The sequence below is a fragment of the Myodes glareolus genome, chromosome 8, assembly GCF_982192425.1.
Source record: "Myodes glareolus chromosome 8, mMyoGla1.1, whole genome shotgun sequence".
Taxonomy (NCBI): domain Eukaryota; kingdom Metazoa; phylum Chordata; class Mammalia; order Rodentia; family Cricetidae; genus Myodes; species Myodes glareolus.
The window spans coordinates 44,485,160-44,509,858 of NC_142033.1; the positions used below are offsets into that span (position 1 = coordinate 44,485,160).

Genomic DNA, 24,699 nt, shown 5'->3' on the forward strand with positions numbered 1-24,699 from the left:
CAGTGGCTACCACTTCAATCTCATGGTTTCCTTAGTCTTGTTGGTTTGTTTGGTGTATTTTTTCTTCAAGAAAATGTCTCTCTGTGTAGCACTGGCTGTCCTGGACTAATAGACCAGGCTGACCTCAAACTCAGAGATCCATCTACCTCTGCCTCCCAAGTTCTGGGATTCAAAGTATGTGCCAGCACCACCAAGCTAAAGGCTTATGTAGAAAAGAGAACAGAAATAAAATATATTCACAATAATGAAAAAGACAATACTATGGATCTTCAAAATGGAATATTTACTGGATTTATTGAAACTATTAAGAAAGTATGGAGGATTCTCTGAAAAGGAAGACAAAGATAAGTCTTCTCTTTGAAAATAATGAAGCTTGTGAATAGGAATTTCCACCTCTGCAGGTGTGAAAGGGACACTGCTGCTCCTTAAGATAGTGCCTGCCTGTATCACCATTGCAGCATCTTTAGGAATTCTGAGAGTACAGCTGAGTTGGCATGTTGCAGATGTAAATGTCTAGTGTAAAATCCAGCCTCTGTCATTTGTCTACATGGTACTATCTGTCCAGTGTTTTCACACTAGAGGAACTCTCAGGCCCTTCCTTAACTTCCTCATCTTCAAAACAAGAGAAACAGCACTTGCTGTCTAAGATTACCCTTAAAAAGGACTTGATGTAATTTGGACAAAATAATTGCCCCAACTCCTGATGTATATTAAATGTTGGATAAATGACAGCACAATAGCAAACGAAGAGACTGAAGCAGGGTTCTCTTGCTGTATTTCATCTGCATGCTAAACAAAATAAGTAAACCTTTATTGAAATTCCCAACTGAAGGTCCGCTCTCTAGGCATCCATAAAGCTGCTGGTCCTCAGCTATCTCTCACAAAATGAGCGCTTTCTGTCTTGCCTAGAAAGAAAAATTCAGTAAAATATTTTCTAGATAGTAAAATATTTTGAAGACATTGCAGCTTCCTTACTGTGGGTTCTAAAAGGCATTTTTAGCAAATTTCTAAACTACATTTCAAAGCAGGAATAGACCAGTTCTCAGTTATGGAAAGGACAGGAATGGTCTCCTTTACAGAAGATCGTGTTGTGGCAATCTGGCCCCTTGAGTGAAGCAGATCTCTTCGAAGACAGTAACTTACGGGAAGAGGGGTATCTTTCTTAAGAAGGATTCAGATCAGCATTTTTTAATGATAAATTATTTGGGGTGATTTAAATGTGACCTAAATTGTGAATTAAAGTTTTCAGATACCCTGAGTAAAGCCAGGTAAGATCTCTGTTTCCCACCCCAAGAATTATCAGAAGAAACAACACTACTCTGGTCCTAGTAAACTATGACTTAGGAAATTTCTTTGTTGTTGTTGTTGTTGCTGCTGCTGCTACTGTTTTATCTCTTCTTTCCCTGTGAGATTTACAATTACTTATTAGTGATGATTAATATGCAGCGTCCATACAATGCAGATAACCCTAATTTGGTTAAATTCAGATCTAAACTCTGTAACCCTACCATTGCCAGTCAACAACTTGTAAAAAAAAATAGTGGTATCTGTAAAGGAACTCTAACAGTCACATCTATAAATTAAATAGTGATACACCTACTGATGATTTATCAGTAACAGATGGGTGGTCTTATAAATGACTTGTTATGTAATTTTTTAAAAATTTGGGCTTGTGTCGTTAAGAGAGAACACTATATTCTGAGGGTCATCAGTCTCCAATAAAAAGGAACAATAGGTTTAAAAAAACGTAAAAAGAATAACAGTATTTTTCTTCTTCCTCTAACACATATAAAGAAGTAAAAATGAAAATGACATTTCAAACTCACAAAGGACAGTTTTGACTGCTTGACCTTTGGAGAGTGTTTTCCCTTCTCACCATATAACACATAGTCCTTAGTAGACAATTGAGACAATCACTATTGCAGAAATACTTGCCATGTTAAAAAACTATTTATCTTTTGTGAGTAACTGGAGTCTTCTTACAGCAATACATAATTGTTCTCAGAAGGGTGGGTTACATGTCTTTTTTTTATGCCATAGGCAATACACACACATGAAGAAGTGCTTTCCTTAGAAAAGCCAGATGAGGAAGCAAAAGTGCTAGTTATACCAGGAAACTAGGTATCCTGAAGCAGTGTCACTTACCCACTATCCACAACTTCTACTCAAAGGTCTGCCAAGGTCTTACAAAAAATGGCTCAATTACAGAAATGACTCATTAACTGATCTCTTCAACTCTCACAGTGAGGCTAATTCTTAACAGAGTTGTGGTCTAGCTTATCATGTTAGCCCTCTGTGGAGCACACATCACAACTGGTACAATCTTTTGCAATGGTCCTAGGAAAGATCATTCTTCATCTCCTGGTACCGTTCTTCATGCCTTCTGATCCTAGGTGCTGGGGGTCGCATGGTGCCCCCAACCACACTGCCTGCCTCCAATGGGGAGCTAGAGAAACTCACATTGAGTGAGTAAATAGAAGGTGGCATCTGTGGTAGGGGCCACAAAAGAAAAGGTGAACATCTGTGAAAATAAACTAAACAGGAATGATGTGATGAGAAAGAATAAGGAAGACTTCCTCAAACATGACCACTAAGAAGATGAAATGGGAGTCATTAGGGTAGGAGAGAAGGCATCAGGGAGGATATTAGGGCCCAGCAGGCAGAGGACACCTCGGGTATATCTTTCAGCTTCTCTGATTCTGATGAAGAGATAGAGATCAGCCCTTGTGGAGAGTCCTGTTCTTCCTAGATCCAGAAATTTCTAGTGAGGATCCCAATATGAACAAGAATCTCCTGGAAATGGACACTAGAAAGAATATGGATATCTTGCCTGCCTCGATTTCTTTGAATGACAGTTAGATCATATCCATTCCTCATAGACAAGCTGGCATACATGCTGCCAGTCTTTCGGTGTCTTAATTTAGCATGGGACCCTTGTCTGACTCAGTGAAGACAACAAGTTCTCTGCTTGGGAAGAAAGCAGCTCAGTCCTGTTTAGCTGCCTCTTAGGTATTACAGAAAAAATCATTTGTACCATTAGTTAGGGTGGAGTACTTCCGAGCTCTGACTATCTCTCTTTAGAGAGTTTCCTTGGGTCTGCAGTGTGGTTTCTGCTTTAAAAGTTAAGTAGGAAGGTGTCGTTCACATCCTTCCTTTCTCCCCTCCTCCAATGACAGAGTTGCTTTATGTAAGAATGGAAGAGACAGTTGAGACTTGGAGATATTGGGTAACAGAGTCTCACTTATCCTTGTGAGGGCCAGGACTGGCTTGAAATCTCGTTTTCTTTGTTAGCTACATACAAATACCACATAAGGTTTGGGGGCCCTTTTCTGAATGAGAGCTAGTAGGCATCATGGATTCAATGTTATGCATATTGATTTATAAATATACAACAATTAAATCAAGTCAAGGCTGTAGTAAGGTTCCTGATTCAGAAATCTCTACAAAATTTACTCTTTAATGTTCCCTTATACCCCACCCTTATAAGTAAACCTTTGATATTCTATTTTACTCAAGGAAGAAATTGGAAATTGAGTAGATGATGAAAACAAATGCCCAGATGGCAAATCCTCTGAAGACCTTTCGTTCTGTGCCTTTAGCTATCGCTTTACTTTTCTTCTCTTTTCCTCTTTCACTTCCCCTTTCACTGCCTTGTATCTTCTTCACCTCACTAAGCACTCACTTCTCCCTCCCCTCCAGTTCTTCCCATGGCCACCACCTCGTTTTTTTTTTCCTCAGCACTGTCATAGCTTATACATTCTCTACCGTCAATGAAAGACGGTGTTGTGAGGCTCAGAGGGCATCAGACAAGTAAGTCCCCCAAACTTTCATTTCAGTGAAGAGTATCTCCTGAGAATATGAACAAAACCTAAACCTGGGAATCAATAATTTCTAATTTGAATTAGGTTTATAACAGAAATAAAATTAACACTGGGTAAATGTGAGAATGAGAAATCTGAGGGGTGTGTCACCATCATACAGTATTCCTAAGCGTCTTTTGTACCTCAGACCACTTTCCAAATGCAGAACACACTTCTGAGACTATAATTTAAAATAAGCAACATAAAGCATATTTTTATGTTTTATTTATGGACCTACTGACCCATGCTGGATTCTTGAAGGATACATTAAAGACTATGTAGATAACTGAAGGTGCAATGGAAGCCAATACAGTTCAGAAGAATACCAGACGGATGCTCCTGGACTTCTGGCGCTGTCACATTCTTAGAAACGTAACAAATTGAAAATATCATGTCAAAACCGCATTTAATATACTTCAGATACTTAACACCGTGGCTTAGCAAACCAATATGCAACAGAATATTAGTTCTTTCTCCTTAAGACTGGGTGGCCAACTAAGACCTGTGACGTCTCAGACTGAATCATTCCTGAAACCATTAAACTGGAGAAAGATCAAAACCCAGAATGTGTTATTTCTACTTGGACATCTATTGCTATTGCTCATCATAAAGCCAACTTTTCTATGTCAAATCATCATAAGTGAGAGGTCATCTGTCACATGACATGCTTCTCAACAGATTATTATTACTGTGTGTAAAAATTCACAATACCAAGTGGAAGCAGGGAGCATTTAGAAGAGGAAGCTGTCACAGGGAAGAGGTAAGGCTAGCCTGAATTCACGGGGGCAATCACAAAGAAGACTCTTTCTAAAAGAATGTCACTTCCAATCTGTCTGTAAAGGCACATGTGCTCCTGTGCAGAAGAAGAATAGTGTCTAGATAGACTAGTCTCCAAATGTTTCCCAAAATTCTCGAAAACAAAGTCTTCCTTAGTAATACAAGTTTAGGGTGTTGCAGCTAAGGATTGTGTCTTATAGTCTTTAGAATATATAAGCCTATTTCCTCATACTTACTTGAGCCAAATATGTTTCCAGTAAACCTTAAAAGAAGTTGTTCTCCTTCTCTTACTTGGAAATGTCTAGATGATTCTGAAAGTCCTCCAAACCCTTCCGAGCGCAAGTTCTTCAGTGTCAGATTTAACTCCTTAGAAGGTGGCACTAAAATAACCAGTCTGTGTGGATTGTCCTTCTGGTGTGACAGAACAATGCAGGCTGTGGTGCTGAGGGAGGCTTCCTCTAGAGACTTCACAAAAGAAACCAAGTGGCTATTGTCCACTGTGGAAGACAGGTGGAGCACAATAAACCTGTGCGAAGGGAAAGAGACAAGACTCAAGGTGAATAAAAAGCACTGAAATATCATAGACCCAAGGAAAAAGTTACTTTTCTTAACTTAGAGCAAGCATTCTGATGATCAACTACCTATATTAATGAGAGACTTTAGTGAAATTCCAGGCAGTCAAGAAACTAGTTCAGATCAGCTAAGCTCTTTGTTGTCATTGTCTGTGTGTTTTATATGCATGTTGTTTGTGTGGGTGTGTACATCTGTACGTTTGGTTGTGTGGGCACATGGATGTGCATGCATGTGGAGGTCAGAGATCAATGTTAAATGTTAGGTATCTCTCCATCCCTTTCCACCTTATTATCTGAGATATAATGACTCATAGAGTGTCTTGGTGAACCTAAGAGAGTTCATCAGGTCCCCTAGCCTTGCTGACCAATGAGTTCCAAAGATCGGCCTGTCTCTGCTCTCATCAGTACTGGAGTTGCAGATGTGAGCTGTCATGCTAAGGTATTTGAGTGCTGGGGAATTGAACTGCGGTCCTCTTGTTTGCATGGCAGTAACTTTACTGACTGAAACCTCTCCTTAGGTCTCAAGTTATATTCTAAAACATATTCTTGACTATTGTTGAGTGGTTTATTCTTGCTCTGTAGCCCATCTAGCCATGAACTCACAACAATCCTTCCTCAGGCTGATGAGATTGCAAGTCAACCTTTTGGTGGACAAAGGAAAAAGGAAAAAGGAAGTATTTGCATGATAACTCTGATGCTATGTAGGCCTAGAATAATGTCTATTTGTGCCTTAAACTTTAACAACAACAAAATTAAATTAAATAAATCTGTATGGATTGGTTTACATCAGTAATTCCAGCAGTAAGGAGGTAGAGGCAGGAGAATTGCCATGAATATGTAAATAGAAAGTAAATAGCCAAACAGTATGTTTCTGATTTAGGCTAATTGATAGTATAAATAATCTAAAATTCTAACATTTGAAATATATGAAATAACAAAATAATAGTAAGAAATATTGTTTATGATTGAAGAAAAATATAGTAAATTTAGTCTAACCAATGTTACAGTGTTTATAAATTATGCACAGTGTAGACTAGCATCCTGTGTTAAAATTCCGTGTTCACTGATTCTCCCTGAACCATGCTCTGACTGGCAAGTTTCATTCAGAGTAAATGTATATAGGTTACTTTTTAAAACATCTTTTATCCTATATTTTATATGCTGAAAGATGTTTGATAAACCAGCTATTTTATGTTTAAATCAGTTGCAACCATGCACACTTAGATTTATACAGACTAAGTCACCCAGGCTTGTGTGAGTATGCTGTGTTCTTTGTAAGAATGTGCAGTTGGCAAGGTTTGAAATTTTTGTTATTCAATAATTAAACAGGGTAAGGCACTTACACTCTGTTGCAGAGTATCAAAGTAATACTTCAAAACACGGAAGCAAACTATGTTCAAAAAATCTATTTCTGTAACAGATGTAGGTGGGGATGAAATACTAATCTCTAATCCTGTGATGTGAGAATTTTTGTGACAGATCATGTTATGAGATTAATTTATGTCCCATCCTAAATCTTATCCTCAAATATTAGTGTTCATGTAACATTTTATGTCACTACAGAAGTATATAAATTAAGGTAAAGTCACTAGGATGACCCCAACTCAGTATTATTAGTGTGCTTCAAGGACACTAATTTCAAGGACACGCGGACATGTGCTTCAAGGACATGGTTTTTTTTAACATAAAAAAGCATGCAGAAAACACTGTTGAGGAGGAAGAGGGCCATTTATAAACCAAGGACAGACTTCCAGTAGATTCTTCTCTTCAAGTTCTCAAAGGGATCAAACCCTATAAAGATTTTGATTGGAGACCCTGAGCCTCTAGAACTGTAAGATAATAGATTTGTTACATTTTGTTACAGCACTCCAGGGAAGCTGATACAGACTTGGATCCCAGAAAGGGACAAGTTAACCATTGTTTGTTCTCCAGAGAGCAGAAGCCCTCATCCAGAGCAGCCTTCTCTCACAGACAAGGACCGTCAGGTGTAACTTTCAAAGCCAACCACTGTGGTATTCCAGAGCTTCGCTGAGGCACCAGGCTGGGGAAAATCCAAACAAAATCAGCTTTCCCATCATCCTCCATGGTTTCCTCTGCTTCTTTCATTCCCTCATAGGGTCTTCCAGAGAGGCCTTCCTCAACCAGTCCCTTGCCCTCTCATCTCACACTGTGTTTCCGCAGAATTTGGCCTGGGATAATCATACAGGTAATGTCGTCATTACGAAATATAACCTATCTTTAGGCATGTATGTGATTGCCTTTCCTCATGAGTGTTTACTCCTCCTGTACCTTAAAGCTGTCTAAAACACTCCTTTAATGGGCTGTCTAGAAAACATGGAAATGAGAAAGCTAAATGAAGGAACTGAAATAACAAATTCAGGTTATATCTACATAGTTATGAGATGAGCATAATACGAACAGTTAATTGCTATCCTGTGGAATTTAAGAAATGAAGGTGCTGTTTTGAAACTATTTTGGTGTTAAGAAAAACCTATAAAAATAAACCTATGCTACAAGTCATTTTGAAAGTCCTAGTTAAACTATCAGGAGCAAAATCACAGTGGATCCATGTCAATTGTGGTTTGCCTTTTAAGTGTACTCCAAAAGACAGCTTATGTTTCTATCTGAGTAATAAAAATATAATCCTTGGATTCCATTCCTACCCATTAATTACAGGCTGGAGTAGAGTGTCATCACCTCTGATTGCTTCCTATGGTCTTACCTTTCTAAGTGTTCACATAATTCGAAAGATACCAAGCCATTCTGGACAGTTCTCACCACAACGTCATCAATCCCAAACCAACCACTGTCTCTGCTTCTGAATCCTAGTAGTTTCAAATTGTCACAAGCATTGTTACCCGGTTTTCTGATGGAGGCACTCTTGGTCCTATAATATAGTAATAGAAATGAGTAAAAAATTTCATAACACAAATCACACTCAAAACATCTACTTTTCATGAAGTGACTAAGCCAGTAACAACCCACCATGAGTATGCTATGTATTGCTAATGATTTCTGACTTCAAGAATTGAAAGACAGGATGATTATAGCCGTTGCCTACAGAAGTATCCGTATACAATCATAGTACAGAGTGGGGCCATCTAGGTGGTACAAAGAAGGTAGAACGAGTTAGGAACAAATTTAATATTCAAGGATATTTGCAAAATAAAATGCTGGTGTGAAAGAGTAGATTTGAAGAATGAAATACATTTTACTAATGGTACAAAGAGGATTAAAAGGGGACTCTTAGAAACATAAAGAACTCAGAGATGAAGAATGGATACTTTAGAGATACTCAAGAATGATTGTATAACATGCTAGGTAAAATCATTGACTCTAACACTATTTCTTTTCCTGGCTGGGACAGAAGTCTCCTATAAATGACCTTATGTATGGTCATTTGGTTATCACATTAGAATAATACTGTCTTTATTAAAGGATTACATATTCAAGAATTGATACTTATGAAGCAATAATTGAAAGTGTTAAGTGGTATTAATATTCCCATACTACTTCCTACAGTTAGCCAATAAACATTCTTAAATGCCTTTTGTGTTTATAGACTGTGTCCCTCCCAAAGATTGACAGTTTTAAGTACTGCATGATACTGCTTGCCAACTAGAGATCATTCCACAGACCAAATTCTAAGAGCGAGGTAACACGGTTTCCTTTCTTTGGCATTTGGCTACATAGGAATGCAGAGACTGTGGCTCATCATTTTTCTTTGGTTGCAATGCTCTGGACTAAAAAAATTAATTAAAGATGTGACTATTAAGAAGAACATTTAGATGTTAGGGAAATAAGGGAAAAAATCAATGTGAAAGAGACCATGGAGTCTTCAGAGACTAAATAAGAGGTCTTACAATGAATTTTCATTTTGCATTCATTTAAGCAGCATTTATTCTTTACAACCAAAGGTGAGAATACACATTGATACTGGACATCTTTGGGGGAAAATATCCTGTAACTTGCTGGGAGACAGAAACAGTCTAGCTAGCTACCAAAATCAAGATTTCTCTCTGTCTCTGCCTTGCTTGCTCTGTGTGTATGTATGTGTGCGTGTGCGTGTGCATGTGTGTGTGTGTGTGCATTTGTGTGATGTGGTGGTGTATGTGTTTATGTGCATGTGTGTGTGTGTAGATAAGTAGAATTATAAAACTTACTTCGGTTTCACAGACCAATATGTCCCATGACTCAGAAACAATGAATTGGTCTAAACTTAAATTATTTTGAAAATCCTCTATTGGTTTTTCAGGACTTAGACAGAATAATACAAACATTAGGGAAATTGGCTATGGGATGTTAGATTATAATCACAGATACAGTAGATTTTTTTTAGTCCCTGAAGCTAAAAATTAATTCACTTTAAATACAATGCTCATCCTTCCTTAAACCCACCCTAGGTAGTAACTATTCACTTTTTTCTACCGATGCTCTTAGTTTCCATGAGGCTGTAAAGTGAAGTGAAATCACATACTTCCTGAGTCAGAACAGATAATAACTTGTTTAAGTCAAATAGTGCATCTGGCATTCTTGAGCATTGGCCACTAAAATAGTGGCTAACCCTCTGTTTTGAGTGCACAATGGGGTGGCACGTCTCCGTCACAATAGTTGAGTGGGACCACACAACTATTTCCAGTTAATTAACGGGAAATTAAGAGGTATTTGTCACCCTGAGGCCATGACGATCACTGTTAGCGGGTCTATCCAAAACTGTTCTACAGGTAGGATGGCAGCTAAAAAGTATTTATTCTATGTCTACATACAGGCATTAGAAGCGAGAAGCAGCCTTTCATAGCCTTGAAATGAGATAGAAAGACTTGTTATATAAGTATAATGAGATACAAGGACTGTTGAGAGTTTTGTTATCACTTCATAATATAGGCTGACCTGTACTGTATATTCCTCTGGATCCAGATATGAGTTTCTGAGATATTTGGAATTGGAGTTCAGCTCTAGGTATCCATACATATCTATGAGGGAAATTCCTATCTTTCTCTAACTTGAATTATGAAGATGTGGTAGATATTGTCTGCATGAGGTAAAAACATATCAAGAAATTTAACTGTCTTAAGAAAGAACACAAATGAGAGACTATGTTTTATTCCCAGCACACAAAACATAAATAAATAAAGTTACAGCACTTTTTGATTAAAGACTTTTGTTTGCTTTTCTGTGATTTAAAAAGTGTCCTTAATAGTCAAGGCTAATAGCATATACCTGCACTCTTAGTACTGGGGAGGCTGAGGTAGGAGAGCGGAGAATGTGAGGCCAGCAGGGCTGCACAGCAGATAACAGAAGATAAATAAATAAATAAATAAATATATATATATATACATATATGTATATATATGTAAAACAAGAGTCTGTCTCAAAAACACAAGAAAAACGAGCCCTGAATTATCAATTAGAATGTGCAATAATAGACGCAAAGTATCTTTAAGCCAAATAACTGCAACAGCCAACATGGTATACCTATATCTCCTAGGATTAACAGCTCTCTAACTAGATTGTGCCCTTAACCACTTATGCACTATTAGCAAACTTTGATGAATAATGTTGCCTAGCAATGACAGGTACTTGGTCGAGATAAAAAAAAATGACAACATTCTGATGTTAAGGCATTCTCCAAAATATATGAACAAGGACTGGAGAGATAGTTCAGTTAGCACAGCATGGAGTATGAGCTTGGGAATTCTGACCCCTAGGACCTATGACAATGACAGGTGGGTAGATATGCCTGCTCTTTCATACTCCCACTGGACAGGAGATGGACATAAAGAATCCTTGAAGCAAACTGATTGGACAGGCTAGTTGATTCAGTCTGTTCCACATTCCGGGAGATACCATTTCAGTCAACAAACTGAAGAGTAATCGAGGTAGATAGCCAACATCAGCCTAAGATCTCCACACACATGTCCAGTTGTATACACCCTCTTGCAATTGTACATAGGAAAAATTAAAATAAATAAAAGATATACCACTTTCTAAAAATGGTTTATTTTAAAATGTTTATCTCTTCCCCAAACAGAATCAGGCTCTTTGAAGACACTGCCTAAGATAAATATGCAACTAATGTCTAAAAAAACATGTACTGCATGCAATTACATCATCAAATTCTCATATCACATTTGACTTTCAGACATTCCTTTTGTGGTATACATAATGTATGATGTGAATGTCATTAACGTTTTAGAATCAACTTTTTCTCAGAAAGCTAATTTAATTATTAAAGTCCTGATTTTTACAAAGAACTCTTTTACTCAGAAATTGAAAACAATTCTCATTTTAAATTATGCACGTTTTGATGGAGCTGTTTTAAAAAGAAGTGTTTCATGACTCTTACTTTTGTTAATTTGACACAAGACAGAGTTACCCAGGAAGAGAAACCTCAAATGCAAAAATGTTTCCATCAGATTGTCTGTAGGGAAGCCCGCAGGGAGTTTTCATTTTTCCTGTTTGATGTGCAGCAGACCACTGTGGGTGATGCCATCTTTGACCAAGTGGTCCTGGGTTGTATACAAGAGCGGGCTAGACAAGGTATGGAGAGGAAGACAGCAGGACTCCTTGGTGGGCTCTATTTCAGTTACTGCCTAGCTTTTCTTCAGGGATGATGCAGTATGAGATGGAAAAGTAAGCCAGATAAACCCTTTCCTCCCCAAGTTGCTTTTGGTCACAATGTTCATCACAGTAATAGGAACCCTAAGACCGAAAATAAATGGACAAGGAATGTGTGCAGGTCATATAGCCAAGGGTATATGACATACTGAGGAAATTCCAGTGGTCTATTTTCTACATAATTTTGTATTTAGTTTGCAAAATTAGTGATTATTTTCTGGGTCAAAATATGCACTCTGAGTTTAATATTTATTTACAGTATAATCCATATGGATTTCAATTCAGCAATTGATATTAAGAGTTAAGTTTTATTTTTTTTCCTTTTCCTGATTCAATTATTCTGTTTAAATGAACAAATCATAAACTTTTGGGGTCTTGCTTAATTGACAATGTTCTTAGTCCCATTTACACTTATCATGGACTCCATAATCTAATCTACCACATGTCTGTTTGTGATAACTGAGGATTCCTCATGATCTGTCAACATTAGAGCAACCACAAGCTCAGTCCTCTACTCCAAGCATTATTTTTCAAAAATATAAGAAACGCTCTTCAAGGTACATAAATCATGTACCATTCCCTGAGACTGTGCTGCCAAAGACACTGCATGCTAAGCACTAACATAAATGTTTATTTTTTTCAAAAGTGAAATTATACACATTGCCAACCTGTCTTAAAGATCAGGAACTACCCATTCAAATTCCTTTCTTTGTATTTGTTTTTTTCTTCCCAGGAGGCTTCACAATATCTAACTTAACAAAGAAGAAATATTTCCATAATGCTGTACTTCGCGGAAAAAGAAGGGTGGTGACTCCAATCAATTTTCATTCAGAAGTCTCTTGTTTCTAACCTGACTATTTATCCACCCATCCCCAAGGCAATGAATATCACATACCAATGTGTATACAAGTGAGGTAACATTTGTTAAGATTCCTATGAGTAAAGTAAGAAATAAATACACTTTACCAAACTATAAGATGAAGCAATTAATATTAATGCATGTTTATTAGTGGAGCAAATAGAGAAAGTAGAAAAATTCTCTATAGAAAAAAATCATCTTTACCTATTTTTCTCTTCATCTTAACTTTCTTTTTCGATATTACCAGTGAGCGTATTTTTCGAAGCAACAGAAAATTTACTGTTTATGTTAAAATGTGAACAAACCAAGGAATTGATGCTGCTGTTTCTTAAGTCCCAAGCTGTTCTCTTGCCAATGCCTATGCATTCAGAGGAAAAGCTCTACCCACTTAAGGTTAAAAGTTTTCTTATCGCAGTGACATTAACTAACATGGAAATCGGCTATTGAGTCGACTTGGACAGAAAGGTAATCTCTAGAAACTCGGTTGATTTTGCCCAGACAATCTGACAAGAAGATGAGATGATAGGTGCGCAGCCCAGGGTACATGGTCTCAAGCCTGACAGTCACCCATCACCGCACGTTTGTCAATTTTCCTTAATTCCTTTAATACCACATAAGAGACATGCAGAAGAGTGTCCCTTTATAAAACGTTCTGCTTATAGTCACTTCACTATTTTATTTCTGTGAGTGGAAAGACAGGCTACTAAAGAGTGTTCAAATGGGGAGTTTCCTTTTGATTTTCCCAAACAGGCTTTGCAACTCATAGGAACTTACTACTCTTAAATGCAATAGTATTGTGGCATGTTTGAAAACTTTACAAAACAATAGCTTCAGGTTTAACCGATGGAAAGCATTTTATTGACTCCATAGCTGACCAAGCCAATGTTTCACAAACATTGTGTCATTATTCTGACACGTGGGGCTTTCCTGTATGGATCAGACAATACTAGCACCTAAGGATAGAGCAGCATGTGTATGTTTCTATCTAAACATTACCATTTCATTCTGAAGTGGATTCTCTAAATGACTTTATATTTAATACATATAACACAGAATGGGAAGTAACAAGTTGGAAATGGGTAATTTGAGGGTCTATCCTCAATAAAGTGAACTGGTTAGTTGATAATAAATATGACTTTTAAATAAAATATTTTGACTTTTGTAAGACAAGGGACTCTGAAAAAAATTTCCCAAAATCTTCTACAAAAAAAAAATATGTATTAGGTCAGAGTTACATCAGAAGAAACAATCAGAGTGGAACGAGGGGATTTCCATATGGACAAGCACCCTTCCAATAACCAAGAATTAGGAGGCAGCAGCAATAAGCAATATCTGAATAAGCAGAATACTAGCTGATCATCCTTGGGATCACAGGCACACTGGCAAGATGAACTTGAAGGCTTAGCATATTGAGATTTTTGAAAATAGTCCCTTTGAAGTAGGAGTTGCATCGCAACAGGGACAGAAATAAATGCCACCTGAGGAAATTGGCTCCATTTCATGCCAGCAGAAATCCTATGGTACCCATCCAGGCATTAAAGTTCCCAAATAAAGATATAGAGCCGTGACTGACAGCTAACAAAAGAAATGGCCACAGATGGGAATTCTCAAGACTGAGGTGTAAGCAGCAAGGAACTATCAAGTATCTAGGAAATTGTAATAGGTGACAAATAGAAATAAGAGAATTTAGAAGAAGATATTAAAAACAATAATTCAAATATCATCTTAAGAGTATATTTTATAGGTCAGAATATTTTTAACAATGGAGTGTTTGGAACTGGAATGGGAAGAAATTATATGTCACATTGCCATATCTATAGATAGATATGTGTGTGTGTGTGTGTGTGCATATATGTGTGTGTATGTATGTATGTATGATGGGTATATACATGATGAGAATATATAAGAAAAGTAAAGAACTGTGAAAGTGGCTCAGCTGCTGAAGTTACGTAGCAAAATTGATGTCTGTTTCTATGTTCTCTATCATTTGTTTATTTCCTCCCCTCATCACAAACCAACATAGTATTGCCTAAGCTTCTGAAGTTGCAAGCATAATAGGAACAAGAATATAAATCTTCTTTTATATTTATGGTGGATTCAAACCTATGGGACACTATGAAAGCAGTGCTAAGAGGAAAGTTCATAGCACTAAGTGCCCACCTAAAGAAAACAGAGAAAGCACACATTGGAGACTTAACAACACACTTGAAAGCTCTAGAAAAAAAAGAAGCTGATTTACCCAGGAGGAGTAGAAGACTGGAAATAATCAAACTGAGGGCTGAAATCAACAAAATAGAAACAAAGAAAACAATTCAAAGAATCAATGAAGCAAAAAGCTGGTTCTTGGAGAAAATTAACAAGATTGACAAACCCCTATCCAAACTAATCAAACGGCAGAGAGAGAACTTGCAAATTAATAGGATCAGAAATGAAAAGGGGGACATAACCACAGACACAGAGGAAATTCAGAGAATCATTACATCTTACTACGAAAGTTTATATGCCACAAAGTTGGAAAATGTAAAAGAAATGGACATTTTTTTAGATAAGTACCATATACCAAAGTTGAACCAAGACCAGGTGAACAATCTAAATAGACCTGTTAGTCGTGAAGAACTAGAAGCTGTTATCAAAAATCTTCCTACCAAAAAAAGCCCAGGACCAGATGGTTTCAATGCAGAATTCTACCAGAACTTTCAGGAAGAGCTAATACCTATACTCCTTAACGTATTCCACAATATAGAAACAGAAGAGTCACTGCCTAACTCCTTTTATGAAGCTACAGTTACCCTAATACCAAAACCACACAAAGACACAACCAAGAAAGAGAATTACAGGCCAATCTCACTCATGAACATCGACGCGAAAATTCTCAATAAAATACTGGCAAACCGAATCCAAGAGCACATCAGAAAAATTATTCATTATGATCAAGTCGGCTTCATTCCAGAGATGCAGGGCTGGTTCAACATACACAAATCTATCAATGTAATCCATCATATAAATAAACTGAAAGAAAAAAACCATATGATCATCTCACTAGATGCTGAAAAAGCATTTGACAAAAATTCAACACCCATTTATGATAAAGTTGTTGGAGAGACTGGGGATACAAGGATCATACCTAAATATAATAAAAGCAATATACAGCAAGCCGACAGCTAACATCAAACTGAATGGAGAGAAACTCAAAGCCTTTCCACTAAAATCAGGAACGCGACAAGGCTGTCCACTCTCTCCATACCTCTTCAATATAGTGCTTGAAGTTCTAGCAATAGCAATAAGACAACATAAGGGGATCACGGGGATTCGAATTGGAAAGGATGAAGTTAAACTTTCGTTATTTGCTGACGATATGATAGTGTACATAAGCGACCCCAAAAACTCTACCAAAGAACTCCTACAGCTGATAAACACCTTTAGTAACGTGGCAGGATACAAGATCAACTCCAAAAAATCAGTGGCCCTCCTATACACAAAGGATAAAGAAGCAGAGAGGGAAATCAGAGAAGCATCACCCTTCATGATAGCCACAAATAGCATAAAATATCTTGGGGTTACTCTAACCAAGAATATAAATCTTAACCCAGACAAATGATGGCAAGTCAACGAAGAGGAAGCGTGTGAGTTCAGTTCATGACTGCATCACTCACTAGTTAGCAGACTTTCAAAGGTTCTTCATGTCACTACAGCTAACTCTCACATTGATACAATAATGCGGGAAACAATATACAAAACAAATCTGCTGCAGAGGGACTCTTGGATAGTAGTAGCTATTATTCTTGTTTTTCAAGACAAGTCCTTTCATGTTTAACGAATGGAAGCATCCCCTTTTGCCTTCTCTATTAGCAAGGAAAATCAATGTTAAATTAAAAAGTGCAAATTAAGATCAGGTTTAAGGTTCTTCAATATATTCTATTTGTTAGCCTTTCATTTTTTATTTATGTTGACTAGTGAGTTAATATGTATATTTGACTTTATTTATGAAGATGTTTAATTATATAACATGGGAGAAGGAATACACTTGTAGGTACATATAAATTGAAATTTAATTAATAAATAAATAAATTAATTTTGAGACAGGATTTCTCTGCGTAGCTCTGGCTGTCTTGGAACTTGCTCTGTATACCAGGCTTACCTTGAATTCACAAGCATCCCCCTTCATCTGACACAAACCCTGGGGTTAAAAGCATGCATCACCACCACATGGAAATTTTAATTTATTTTTAAAAGATCAAATTTATCTTATTTGATGAATGAAAAAATTTTAAGTACTATCTTGCATTATTATAGCTAACCATATCATAAATTCTTGAAAGGTTTAATCTTGTATCTATATTATTAGAAAGCACCATTTTGTCACAACCTGCATGAGAATGAACAAGGCCCTCTGAATGTGGATGACAGTTTTGTGGCTCGGGAAGTTTGTGGGGCCACTAGCAGTGGAATTAGAATTTATCCCTAGTGCATGAACTAGTTCTTTGGAGCCCATTCCCTATGGAGTGATATCTTGTTCAGCCTAGAGTCAGGGGAAGGGGTTTGGGTCTGCCTCAAGAGATGTGACAGACATTGTTGACTCCCCAAGAGAAGCCTCATCCTCTCTGAGGAGTGGATGGGGGGTCGGGTGAAGGTGGGGGGAGTGAGAGGACTGGAGGGAGATGGAACTGGGATTGGTATGTAAAATAAGATTGTTTTAAAAATAAAAAAAATAAATGAAAAAAAAGCATAATATTTTCACATGACACAGTTTTGAGTCCATGAGAACTGAAACTCTTTTCTATTGCGGGTCAACAATGAGAACATACTTCACACTATTTTCCTCAGATATCTAAATATAAGCCATCTGATTATAGTTAATCATGGAAGGTTCTTTGTCTCCAGTAAAACTGGTTAGCCACAGGAGGTCTCCGACCCACCTGTTGAAGTATGAAGGTGTTGGCAGACTTCTGTGCATTGTGGCACTCTCTGGTCTCCTGTGATCTTGTTCAGACTGAATATTCTTCTTTTCAGAGAGAGGGGAGCAAGGGAGGAATACTGTGACTGGTTTCTGAAAAGGATGAGTTAAAGGGTGCTGGACGTGGATAAGAGGACTTGTAGACTGTACTGGGTAGGAAGAATCTTGATGTGCTTTTAAATACGACACCAGAGAAGAATCAACTGGCTGAATCTAAACAAAAAGGAAGGAAAAATATGCTCATGTATATACCTCAAACACAGATATGCACACATACATCCAGAAGATACAAATATTAGTATGTTCCTAAAACAATTTTCTGTAAATTTAAGGGAATACATTGTTATGTGTTTCTCTGTACATTATTGCCTGGAAATAAAACTCTTTATGTAACAGCACACAATTGAGTAAAATCCCTTAAAACATCATATCTTATTCACACATTCATGCACACACACACACATACACACACAAACTCATGCATGGACTCACATATACACGCACACACATATATACACACTAACACAAAAACAAATGTGTTTATTTATACATATATATGTTTGTGTATTTGTGTGTTTTAGAAACACTCTTAGCTAAAAACAACATGATCAAGAAAACAAAGATGACATTTCATGTAATTTTTAATTATCACTTTCCTTAGATCATGTGGCTCAACAAAAGTTGAAGTAAAGCTACCACAGCATAAAGTTTGAAGAAATTTTCAAAGGAAATATTGCAATCAAGCTTTCTTTCCAATCTTTCTCCTTACTTTTGTGATAGGAACTAGGAGAAAAAGGAAAGAAAGAATGGGGAAAACAAGGCTGGAATGAGAAGGAATATAATCGGAGAATGTAAATCTTCTGGGATGTATATTGATATAGCATTACATGTTATGAATATAGTGTTTGTGTACATTAAATCGTTTCAAAAAATCTGATTTTCTTTAATAGATAGAACCCAAAAATCTTGGTAATAACTATTTGAACAAACCAGTACATTCCTTTTTTAATTTATTTTTAAAAATTTATTAGATTTTTAAAAAAAAAATACCAATCCAAGTTCCCTCTCCCTCCTCTCCTCCCATTCCCTCTATACACCCTCCCACCACACCCCATCCAATCCTCAGAGAAGGTAAAGGCACATTGATTTGTGGAAGGTCTAAGGCCCTCCCTACTATATCTAGGCTGAGCAAGGTACACTTCCAAAGAGAACAGGATCCACAAAAGTCAATACATATAGTAGGGATAAATCCTGGTGCCACTGCCAGTGACCCCTCAGTCTGTCCCAGCCATGCAACTGTCAACCACATTCAGAGAGACTAGTTTGGTCCTATGCTTGTTCCTTCCCAGTCAGGCTGGAGTTGGTGAGCTCCTGTTAGCTCAGGTAAACTGTTTCAGTGGGTGAACCCATCATGGTTGACCAGTAGCTTCTTATCTTTCTCTATTAATTTATTTGGAAATCTGGATTTATAGAAATGCCCCCAAATTTGTCAGTAGTTGTTTTATAGGTATTCATCAAGTGTTTGCTAACACAACTAGTAATGCATAAAACTATTCAGAAAAGCCTTGCAAAGAGAAGCAGAGATGTACTTTCAGATGTGCTAAACATGTGACTGTGTCACTCAACTCATCATAGATGAGCCCAAGTACAGGAGAAGATGAGTTTTATGTCTATAGGAGAATGGCCTGCATTCTCTGCATCCTTAGGACCATGCTTGACCCACTAGACAGGATATAATTTCCCTTTTTACTTTTTACCTTTAGTTGTATGAGCACCGGTGAGCTGAAAACTCCTGCAGGATAACTGAAGGATACTCGGGCATCCACAGTTGACTTCAGAGTGAGCCCTTTTTTTGTTACCGTGAAAGACTGTTTCTTTAAACACGACACTACTGAAAACATACCCAACTTGTAAATGTTCACGGCAGCACAAGTTCCCTATATGGAGTAAAAAACACTTTACTCAAGTAAGCAGTGAGCATTATTTTCGGGAAATACATATATAACACATATTCTGTTGGCTGTCAAAACAACCAAAATATGTATATGCTACCCATAAACTCCCCCATGGTGTGAAGGAATCTCATTCACTGAGTGTGGATGGCCCTCCCCTGAGGCAAAATATAAGTATATGTTAAGACTTTCTTGAGTTTGGTCTTTTCCACGGAGAAATGAGAAAGAAATGAATTTATTTTGTAACAAGTTAAATATTACACATGTATAATAAGTAGTCATAACAGCTTCATAAGTTTTAGTTACTTCTGGAATCCTAGCCATTTTGGCTAGGATGATTTTCTTTTCTTTTCTTTTCTTTCTTTTTTGACAGAAGGAATTTTATTTGTAGATCTTGTCTAGAACTTCCTATGGTATTTTACAGAATTCTAAGGAAAAGATTTTACCACTTGAGCATTTTATTCTAACATTGCAGCAAATGTGTTGTTGGAAAAATTCTTCCTCCTGACAGATCACAGCATCTTCAGATGCCATAATAAAGTTATTGTCTCTGTTTCTTCTGCAGTTGAAACAGATAACTACAGAGTATCACACTACTCCTTTCTTGTGCATCTATATTCAAATAAATAATCGTATATCCAACCATGCATTCAGTTTTTATCATGCAAAATGAAACTGAGTCCATTAAAGAAAGAAAATGATCTATGTTTATAATGATCTGTATATATAATGACCAATGCTTTAAACAAGGAGGCAAACTAAGAAGCAATTTACTCTCTTCATGCTTCTCACAATACCAGCTTGTCTCCACCCAGCATGAGTGGATAAGAGCGTATGCACACACACAAACATTTCAGGGTTCTTCACAATGGAAAATAATCTATCATTTGAAAGCTGACTAAGGGAAACATTTCCCAATCTCACGGTTGGGAAAATTCTGAGCACAATGATCTGTCTTCAGTGGCCAGAGGGAAAGTAGTGAGAAGAAAAGGTCTCCTGGGAACAAGTGGTGGTTGCTGAGCACTGAGGCAACATTTGGCAGATGCTGGGGAAACTAAAAAGGCTTTTGGGAATTAGAGCGTTTAAATGTCATAGGACCCACATAAAACTTTGGAAGGAGTCCAGAATTCAAATGTTCCTGAGCTAAAATTAGCAGTAACTCTCATTAGATTACTATGTAAAGAAAAGTACAGTTTTTTTGTAGACAATGATCCTCTTAATTTTTCTTGTGTCTTGATTATTCATTTACAAAACATCGTTTGAGCCCATCTGGGAAAGGCTCTTGTACTGTGAGCCGTTTCTAAAGTACTTGTTATAAAAGACACATAGACTCGCCAAGATTAAGAAGCCTACTCTAGAGCAATGCTAATCAGACTTCTATATTAATAGGAGGCTAGTCTAAATCTAATAAGATGAATATGAATAATGAGAACAGACATAGCTTTCTTATCTAACTATATAACCTAGATTTGATTTGTAAACAAACCGTAAGGACAGAATGTATTATTTGCATGGAAAAAGATAAACACCTTAGTTAGTTAAAAATAAATTCAGTAGCCTACAGAAAACCCTTAACTTGAGTCCTCATCAACTCTCTAATACTAAATGTAGCAATTCTGGGTTCTGTCTCAGCAACATTTTAATTTTTAACATAGATATCTTTAATAATATTACAATAAAATCCATTTCAAATGGTAAAAATGAATTAACAACTCACTATATAAAGGCTTTCCCCATTTTCTTCAGCAGTTTTTTTATTTAATTTTGTCGTATTACCAGGCAAGCATTATTATAATATTTTTCAAATAAGAAAAATTGTGTCACAGAGAGGTGTCTTGATCCAGCTAAGTTCACACTGCAGCCAAATGTGGAAACCAGATTTCTTCCTTTACTGCCCGCAAATAACTACCAAATATAGATTCTTCAATGTTTAGACTAATCCCTTTATAAATTTAATAAATTAATCAAACCATGCACATACACAGTGTTTCCATTTTATATATATTCTTCTAATCTGTGAATAATTAAAACTAAAACAATAACATCTTAAGATTCTAATGTTTCCGTATAGGCAGTAGTCAAATACGTTAGATATGTTTATGAAGTCAGTATAAACCATAAAGCTAATTAATTAAACTATGATGCTGGTTGCTTTCTAGGAGACAAAATTAATGTTTATTGAGTGAGTCCTAGGGCCATTCTCTATTACTATAATTTCGACTGTTTGGACTTCATAGACGGTATTTAGGGAAAAATCATGAATGTTCTAATACAAATGTATCCACACTTATACAATGGAAGAATTATTATTACACTACAACATAATATTTTGAATTATAAGAAGAAAAGGAAAACAACAAATGCAGTTGTCGTTCAGGCCGTACTGACCTTATAACTACCCCTCATTCCTTCCAGTGAATTTGGAGTCAGGTAACTTGACTGAAAGGCTGTGTCCGACATTTTCACCATTATGTCTCTGTAATTGCCCTTGTAGTTCGCCTTGAATGGAATCGCAATACATATTGGGAATGGAATTTTCTTTTCCTCATCTGAGCATTCAACAATGATGACGTTGCTGACCAACTCTTCGTTATCACTCACTATAAAGGAACTCAGGCTGTTAACTATGTGGCAGTCCACCTGCTGCAGGACATGCAATGGGGCAGTGATGTAACAAGACACTTGAGGGTCAGCTCCATCACTCAGCATGTCAAGATACCTGCAGGGAGAAAAAGTGAGCTTCATTTTCAACTACTCTATTCTTGCACTTTATAGGTAAATGCAGACGGTCACAACTTTTGAGGCACATTGCTTGATGTGAACTTTAGCTTTCCTATTCTTTTTTTAAATCTTTGTAGTCAAATACCACAATTTCCTCTAATATGGGGTGAAAATGATATCCACTTCGCAGGAAAACTTTGTGTTAAATGTATTATTCTACAGGAATTATCAAGAACTACGCCCTCACATTGTAAGAAATACTGTATTAACTATATTAGCTAAGAAGATAAACTATGATTGTTTTTGACTAATTTTATTATCAGTATTGTTACTTTATTCCTCACTATTATTCATCATATAATAAAGTAAAAATAGATAATGTTTTTAAAGAAATGAATGTAACTGTGAGGAGAGTCTTTATGGGTACGTCCTCTAATATTGCAAGAATGGATTCTTTTTCTGGTGATTTGAAAGTGAAAGACAGAAAAGAGAGAAGTCCCAGCAGTCATCCAGTTTTACTTAAAGCAAAATTACACATACATGTGCATGCACATAAACCCCACAAAAATAAAGACAGAGACAGAGACACAGATAAAGACAGTCAGACAGAGAAAGACAAAAGGAGAAACAGAGAGATAAAGACACACAGAGAGAGGATTAAAAATGGTGCAGAGTGTATTCAGACTCTATACGATTAGGGGTGGGGTGGATTCCCTTTCTTCCTAAGAACTGACTGGTTTGGGATATTGCAGGACCCTGAATAACCCAGACAAAGAAGAAAAGCTAACTGCTCTCTTTTACAGGCTCACCCCTGACTCCCCACCTCTCTTGGAAGACTTGAAAATTCTGAACAGTTCCTTTTGTAGAGAAAAAGGTCAGCAAGTCCTTGACTTGGAGAGGAAGAAGAATGAGGAAGTTGCCTATCATAAATGCTTAAGTCTAAAGTACATTTATCTACCTAAAACCTTTTATTTATTTGCCTGTCTTCCTGCTTACCAGGGATCTGTATGACTCCAACCACCTCAAGAAGAAGTAATGAAGATGAAGTACAGAAATTGTTCAGGTACACTAGATAAAATAAAATTTAATTTTTTATACATTAGTCTTATTAAATAGGAATAGATTATTTCTAATCCTCAGATTATTATTTGAAAAGTTTATTGTAACTATTTTATTTTCCTCAACATCATCTTTGCAAAGATTTTTAGAGTCTTATAAATTTGAATTCAAATTTGAGACCAGGCATTTCCTATTTGTTTGCCTATAAATATCAGAACCACGCAGAATAGTCAATAGTTTAATGCTTTCTGTTGATAATATTTGATCCAAAAAGTTTTATCTAATTTGTATAGCTTCTGTATCAAGTGCTACTATCTTAACTATTTTACAGATAGGGAAATTGAAGCTGAAATTTTTTAACTTGCTACAAATCTCATAGACGTTCAGTTTCAGAACTAATAGTTGACTCTGTGCATCTTTAGTGTGCAAGCAAAAGCTCTCAAGTATTGTCATGCCTTTCTCAAATCTTTCCTAAGTACTGATTGCTCTATCCATTACAACTTGACACTAATATCTAATCTATGATCTTGGGAAGTTTGAATGAGATATATTATTTAAACCTCTTTAATACTAATGGATATTCAATAATGATTTGAGAACTTGGAGCTCTCTTCTTGATGATATTTATTACTCATTAGAGAAAAAAATGAGAACAAAAGCAATGTTGAAGATAAATGCCAGGATCTTTGTCATCACAGCATTGTTTCTTTTTTCAGTTACACACTAATAAAGTTTTAGCTGCTTTTTGTTTACTGTTAGCACAATTTAAAGTTTACTATTAAATACAATTTACATTTTCATAAAGAAATGTAATAAAACGTTTAACTCATAGAGGTTGTTTATTTATGTAAACAATTCTGAACTTAGAAAAAGATCTCCAGCATGCTGATCTACTTAATGTTTTTGTTAGAGATAATGATAATTGAGAAGAAAACATTATTCAGTAGACGATTCAGTGAACCAGCTTCATATAAGTTCAGGAATGCACTTGTATCCTAGAAACAATCTCAATGTAGCCAACCTCTATGAGGTGTGGTTCCCGAATAACAGATAAAATGTAAGGGAGATGTGTAAGTAAATACATTCTCCATAGTCCTAATCAAATATGACTTGTTTTGTTATTAAATAAATTTCACTGGTTTACTGTTTCCCTTTGTTTACACATTAGTACAGCTACCTCCGAAGGATGAGGCTTATGGAAAACTAAAGGTTGAAAAACCACAGAAGTTCCCAAGCAAGGTTTTGTTTATCACATACACCTTTGTGTGGTGTGTGATGGCTTAGTAGCCTGGGAACTGCAATGAAGAATCATCTTCGCAAATATGCA

At 36.5% G+C, this 24,699-nt stretch overlaps 1 protein-coding gene and 1 long non-coding RNA gene across 4 annotated transcripts in view; one reads left to right on the plus strand and one right to left on the minus strand.

Moving 5' to 3' along the window:
- Positions 1-24,699, minus strand: part of Dthd1 (death domain containing 1) — a 62,507-nt gene that overhangs the window by 33,124 nt on the left and 4,684 nt on the right. For both annotated transcript variants that reach the window (XM_087909031.1, XM_087909030.1), the window contains 5 exons: positions 21,981-22,311; positions 19,398-19,577; positions 17,603-17,853; positions 7,932-8,096; positions 4,874-5,163 (listed from right to left, as the gene is read on the minus strand). In XM_087909031.1, coding sequence (XP_087765157.1) covers positions 4,874-5,163; positions 7,932-8,096; positions 17,603-17,853; positions 19,398-19,577; positions 21,981-22,311 — 1,217 coding nt within the window. The remainder of the gene's footprint in view (positions 1-4,873; positions 5,164-7,931; positions 8,097-17,602; positions 17,854-19,397; positions 19,578-21,980; positions 22,312-24,699) is intronic.
- The window catches only part of LOC148121163 (uncharacterized), a 28,786-nt gene that overhangs the window by 2,882 nt on the left and 1,205 nt on the right, over positions 1-24,699 (plus strand). Inside the window, exons 2-5 of one of the 2 annotated variants that reach the window (XR_015738574.1) lie at positions 7,326-7,415; positions 8,772-8,864; positions 12,561-12,741; positions 23,313-23,376. This is a non-coding gene — a long non-coding RNA (uncharacterized LOC148121163). The remainder of the gene's footprint in view (positions 1-7,325; positions 7,416-8,771; positions 8,865-12,560; positions 12,742-23,312; positions 23,377-24,699) is intronic. The other variant, XR_015738573.1, reaches the window with a different exon arrangement.